Source organism: Talpa europaea (genome assembly GCF_964194135.1).
Source record: "Talpa europaea genome assembly, chromosome: 12".
Classification (NCBI taxonomy): Eukaryota; Metazoa; Chordata; class Mammalia; order Eulipotyphla; family Talpidae; genus Talpa; species Talpa europaea.
In genome coordinates this window covers 79,050,829-79,057,230 of record NC_140079.1, presented here as the reverse complement: position 1 = coordinate 79,057,230, position 6,402 = coordinate 79,050,829, and the positions used below count along the sequence as shown (strand labels likewise).

The 6,402-nt window shown below is 44.1% G+C and overlaps 1 protein-coding gene across 1 annotated transcript; it reads left to right on the top strand.

Annotated features, from left to right (window-relative positions):
* Positions 1–395: 395 nt before the first annotated feature.
* On the top strand, positions 396–1,731 carry CCL26 (C-C motif chemokine ligand 26; the record flags this gene model as incomplete). The annotated part of the gene is made up of 3 exons (XM_084250150.1): positions 396–468; positions 556–670; positions 1,629–1,731. 3 exons carry the CDS (start codon positions 396–398, stop codon positions 1,729–1,731), a joined length of 291 nt encoding a protein of 96 aa, XP_084106276.1.
* Positions 1,732–6,402: the final 4,671 nt, after the last annotated feature.

Genomic DNA, 6,402 nt, shown 5'->3' with positions numbered 1-6,402 from the left:
TGGCCAGGTTCCAGGTCCCACTATCAGAAAAACAGAGAAAGCTTTGGTCCAGGGCCAATAATCTATCTGCAACAATCATGTTAGAAGCCGCTCACTACTTAGGTCATTTCACTGGAACTATTATTTCATTTCTCCTGCTTTTGATTTTCAATCAAGAAAGTGCTGACTGAGATGATAGCTCTGGGCTAGACTCCCACTGGTGTGTGAACTATCCCGCCCACTACCCCCCCTCGCCGACCTTACCTCCCTTCCCAGCCCCGTAGTTATCAGGTGACTCTTTCATTGTTACCACAAAATTCTCTGGAATTCTCTTCAGGGACCACTCAGCCTTATAAAGGGGGGTCTGGTTCAGACCGGAGGAGCTTGGGAGAAGGCTGTGAAGGGTTTGCAGCACCATGAAGAGCTCCCCTAAGGCCCTCCTTGTTCTCCTGGCTCTCATCCTGAGTGTCCACGTTGGAGCCTCCACACGTAAGTAGCTACTCTGCTCCCTTCCCTCCAGGGCGACTGGCCATGGAAGCAGAGGCATCTCCACTCGCCTTCCTCTCTGTTTCTCAGGTGGCAGTGAGGTAGCCAAGTTCTGCTGCTTCCAGTTCAGTCCCAGGAGCATTCCCTGGAAGTGGGTGCAAACCTATGAATTCACCAAGATCAGCTGCTCGCGGCAGGCTGTGATGTGAGTATTTCTCATTCAGGATGAGCCTCAGTGGGGACCTGGTCACTTGGCTGTCACCCTGCCTCTGCCGCTAACAATTGTGACATGAACCTTCTTCTTGTGAGGGCTCTCAGGGTGACTGAGGCTGGAGCAGATTCAGGACATCAGGCATGACCCTACCCTTAACGAGCTCACAGGGGTGGAAGGACAGTGGGGACTATACAGCCGGGGATGGTGGGGTTAAGACAAACTGCATGGTGGGCCTTTGGGGGCTGATGAAATGTCTGGAAATTGAGAGTAGAGGTGGTTGCATCATCCATGGACATTCTAACACCCATTGAGTGATAATCACACACCCTAAATGGGTGAGCTCTATGGTGTGGAAATTACATCTCAATAAATCTGTCTTATTAAAACAAAAGCATTAACAGGTGCGATGTATGTTCCTGCTGCAAACTATATCCCCACGAGCCGGAAAATGTCTCCTCCTGGAGGTGGAGCTGGGAGAGTGGTTTCCAGTGGGGGGCAGGTAGTCATGAGCGGGGGACAGGGCCAGAAGAGAAGTAGGGACTGTGTGGCGGGGGTGGTGGTGGTGGCAGGATGAAAGGACAAGTCGGGGATTGTCCCTCCCTTTCTGTCCCTTTCCAGGAGGCAAAAGGTCTCAGTACAGTAGTTCCCTTATCCATGGGGGATCCATTTGCAGACCCCAGTGGATGCCTAAAGCTATGACTCTACTGTTTTTTCATATATACCATACCTACGGTGAGGTTTAATTCATGAGTTAGGCACAGTATGAGATTAACAGCTAATGAACGGCTAAATTAATAACTAATAGTGAAGCAGAGCAGTCATAACCATAATGAATGTGCTCACATGCGCGCTCTCTCATTTGACCACAGGTAACTGAAACTACAAACAGCAAAACTGCAGCTAAGCGGTGGTGGTGGGGGCTACTATACTGATTGTCTCTTTTCCACAGATTCACCACCAAAAGAGGCCAGAAAGTCTGTGCACAGCCAGAGGAAAAATGGGTGCAAAAATACATTTCTTTGCTGAAGGCTCGGCAGCAGCTGGGACAGTAGCATTTTCAGCCTGAGGACACGGCCCCGCCCTGCCCACCCCGCAAGGGGCTCTGCTGCCCTCATGTCCCCAGAGAACTTGTTCAACAGAAAGCTTCATGGATCTGGTGGGAGGGAGAGGGTGTTTTCTATCAGGATTTTTTTTAATAAATATTTTTTGTAAAAATTTGACTTGCTCATAATCATGCTTCATCAATAAAACCTGCGTTTTCTTCAAAGAAACTAAGTCATATTTGCAACTGATCGCCCCGCAGATCTCCAAGCTCTGAACCAACCTGGCGTTGAATTCTGCTTTATGATTTTGTTTGTGCCAAAAAACAAAGACAATTTTAATATATTTTTGGGAAAGTGACCATTAAATGTCCTCCTGTTATTTAGAGGGGAAGTTCATGTTATGTGGACAGTTAAGTCCTCGGCCACAGCTCATAGCCTGCAGGTGCTGAGTACATCAGGTGCCTCCATTTGGGGCAGTGTGTTCCCCTCAGGTGTTAATTCATACATGTGGAGATCACCTACCTGCTCCCCACCACCCCCCAGGATGCCTCTGTCCATAGATCTTGAAGATGTTTTTAAAAATCATTATAGAGTCACAGGACATTGTGAAAATAACGCAGTGCTTGGGTGTATGCTTTACTCAGTTTCCCCAGCACATAGAGCTAAGAGTAAACCCAAGGAACTCCCCCAGCTCCTCGGAACCCCTTTTCCAACCACGATCTCCCAGCATTACCCCTTTGGCAGGCTCTCCTCCCCTCCCCATCATCCTGAATACTTGGCAGCCACTAATCTGTCCTCTATCTTTATAACCGTCATTTCAAAGAATAATATAAACAGGCCTTCTGAGATTGTTTTATTTTAACTTCGCATAATGCCCTTGAGACACATCCACCGTCTCAAGGATTCATTCTTTTTTTCACTGAAGGATATCATCCCATGTGATCCTCCGTGGTGGATTTAACCATTGTCCTGTTGTAGGTTTGCAGCTTGAAGCTATTAAAAATTAAACTACTAGGGACAATCATGTTCATACAGGTTTTTGTGTGGATATAGAAGTTTTTGTTTCTCTGAGGTTGCTGGGTCAGTGTGTAAATGTGTGTTCAGTCACGCTGTCATGTCTTTCCCAGAGCCACGGTGTCACTTTCCGTTTCCAGTGACAGGAAGAAAGACCCAGTTTCTCTTGCCCCCGCTAGCACTGACTGAGCTCCTCTCCATAGGTGTGTAGTGACAGCTTATGGTGGTCCTCAATCCATCCCCCTAATTTACCATCCATGTGTCCTTTTTGGTGAAATGTCTGTTTTTGTCCACTTTCTAATTAGCTTGTTTTCATTGTTGAGTTTTGATATGAGTCCTTTCTCAGATAAATGCTAGCTAGCTTGTTATAGAAATAAATTCTAGCCCTTTACCCAGGCAGAGGTACATCAGGAATGGTGAGGTCAGGAGAAGATTTATTACTCGTGCATGAGATCCCAGACCTGGGTAGCCCCATAAGGTCTGAGCAACCATTTAAAGACCAAGGGTTCCTTTTATACACAACTGTGTCCATATCTGTTACATTGATAACATCATTTTTCAGCAGACACAACCACTTGTGGCAAAGTCTCCAGATAAGGGGGGGATAAGGCAAGGGGGAAAAAATGCAGGCATTCGGGGATGGCCTTGGAGAGAGAGACCAGCTTGGTGGGCTACGCAACCTTATAGATAAGAGTGCTGAGGCCCTGGCCATGAATCTTGAAAGGCAAGGAGCTGTAAGTAAGCAAACTTATTGATTATGCCTGCATTGGAATGTTCATTGCACCTGGGCTGGAAGTTCTTCTGGAATCTTTATTATATTCATTTGCTCAATAATATATTTTCTCATCAGCTAGGAGTCCTTTATCAAAGATGTGGTTTGTAAATGTCTCTTGCCAATCTAAGACTTGTTTTCTCACCTTCTTAGCTGAATCTTTCACAGAACAAGATATCATTTTAATTAAGTCTAATTTATTGATTTTCTTTTTGTATGGGTCCTGCTTTTGGTGTCATCTCTAAGAACTCTTCACCAAACACAAGGTCCCAAAGAATTTTTTCTTTGTTTTCTCCTAAAAGCTTTTTAGCTAGGTTTAAATCTATGGTGTATTTTTTGTTAGAGGTGTGAGATTTAAGTTAGGTTTGTTCACTTTATTTACCCATGGATAATTGCTTCAGCACCATTTATTGAAAAGATTATTCTCCCTCTGTTGAATTGCTTTCATGCTTCATTTCTTGTGTGGCACTATTGCTAGGCCCTAAATCCTGTCCCTTCTGTTCCTAAATACAATATAAATTTAATTTTATTTTTCATTGAGTTATAATTCATACACCATAAAAATTTCTATTTCAAAGTGTGCAATTCTGTGATTTCTAGTACATTCACAGGGCTGTACAGCCATAATCACTATGAATTCCAGAACATTTCCATCATCCCCAAAAGAAAACCCATCTCGGGCCTCCCCGGTGGCGCAGCGGTTGAGTGCTGGGTTGCGAAGCTGCCCGCAGCCTCTCCAGCGCCGGTTCGATCCCCGGCCACCGGGCGAGGGTCCCACATGGCATGCAGACCTCTCCTGCCGTCCGCCAGTCCCCTCAGCAGTGTATTTCGTCACTCTGCCTGCTCTGCTCTCCCCTCTGGCTCTGGTGAATTCTCTCACCCTCCCGCGCATCTGACTGTACCCAGTGCTTGTATAAATAAATAATCTTTAAAAAAAAAAAAAAAGAAAGAAAACCCATCTCTGTTACTAGTCACTCCTATTCTCCCCTCCTTCCTGGCATAACCAATAATCTACTTCTGTGTCTATGGATTTCTATTTTCAGATAAATAGAACTGTACGATATGAACTTTTTGCATCTGACTTATTTCACTTGGTTTAATATTTTCAAGTTTCATTCATATTGTAGTGAAGTTTCATTTATGTTGTAGCAAGTATCCAGTACCTCACTCATTTTGAGGGTAGAATAATATTCCACTGCATGGATAGACCACCTTTGGTTTATCCATTCATAGCTGAAAGATATTTGAGCTGTTTCCACTCTTTGGCTATTGTGAATGAAGTTGTACTTCGGTGTGCAAGTTTTTGTATAAACATTTTTATTTCTCTTGAGTCTATATATAGGAATAAATTGTTGGGTATATGGTAACTCCTATTTTTAACTTTTTTTGAGAAACTGCCAGATTATTTTCACAGCAGCTACAACAGTTTACATTTCATCAGCAACATGTAAGGATTCCATTTTCTCTATATCCTTGCCAACACATATTTTTGTCTGTCTTTTTGATGACACTCATCCAGTAAGATGTAAAGTGGTATCTCATTGGGGTTTTTTTTTTTAAATAGAGAAAAATTTATATTTAGAGTTAGCCAGGTACACTGGTTTATGTGATCCCAGTTTTGTTGGCAACATCCAAAGCATTGCAGTCAGGTTCCAGGCAAACATGTGCTTTCTCCCCATCAGGTCTGATCAAGCTGTTGACCTTGGCCCTGTCAATGTCAAAGATCTTCACAATCTGTTTGATCTGGTGCTTGTGTGTCATCTGTCTTCTTTATGACTGACTCAGTGGTCAGAGGGAATTGATGATGGCAGAGTGGTCAAGATCACATCTCCTGAGGGTGCTTGTCAAGGGCATTTATGTTGCCTTCAGAGTTGCAGTATTTTGGGTTGTTATAAGGAGGGTGATGTGCAAATCTTTTCTCTTTTGTGTGTGACTGTAGGTAATTTTCAGCATCACTTTCTTGCCCTTCAAAGTTTTTGCTTTTGCTCTGGGAGGGGCAGAGCAGTTTGTGCATGGCAAGAGAGTAAGGCAAGCAAACCTGCAAGATCACATATGAGTTACCCATCAGCAAGATAGACTTTTCTCTGTAGTTCCACATGATTACCAGCAGATGGCAACAGTCTACTATTATCATTTAAGGATTCCTGCAACCTCTCCCCTCACAACTGGCCCATTTTGAGACTTCAATTCTGTCTTCACTGAGAATCTGAGAACATGACCCAGGGTCACTTACAGGCACTGAGACAGGTGGCCATGGGAAAAATATGAAATGTGGAAGACTTAGTTCAATCTTCAGAGGGTACAATTCTGGAGCTGGGAAGGACTGGGGCCAAGGGTGAAGAGAGGGAAGCAATGAAATACACCCAAAGAAACTAATATCCCCTATGAGATAAATATCTGTGTTAGTTTGATGGAAATTTCTTCTCTTTGGGCTCCAGTGTCGTTATTCATAAAACAAGGAGGTTGGAATAGATGGTCAGGGATCCTTAGCGCTCCTGAACTCCCTCGATACAGGGTGCACGTGCAGACCTAGCCCTGCAAGGCTTTCTGGAGACTGGGGCTGGTCCCAGAAAGATAAGCAGATTTTGGGGAGAGAAAGGCAATTGTGGTATAAATATCCTTATCTGCACTGTGCCTGGTTCTTCCCATTCATTTTTTCCTTCCATTGAACAACTTCTCATTTTCACCTACTTCAGCTAGTCTCGCTGCTAGGTTCTGGGGGGGATAGGGCAGGTATCAAAGTGGCAAAGACATTCCCTGACTCCTAGGAGTGCATGATCTAATGGACAGCTGACATGCCAACATGTAATTGCAGTACAAATTATACCGTGCAATAAGATAAAGAATGTCAAACTAACATGTGCCTGCTGCCATATCATTTATAAAACATCTAG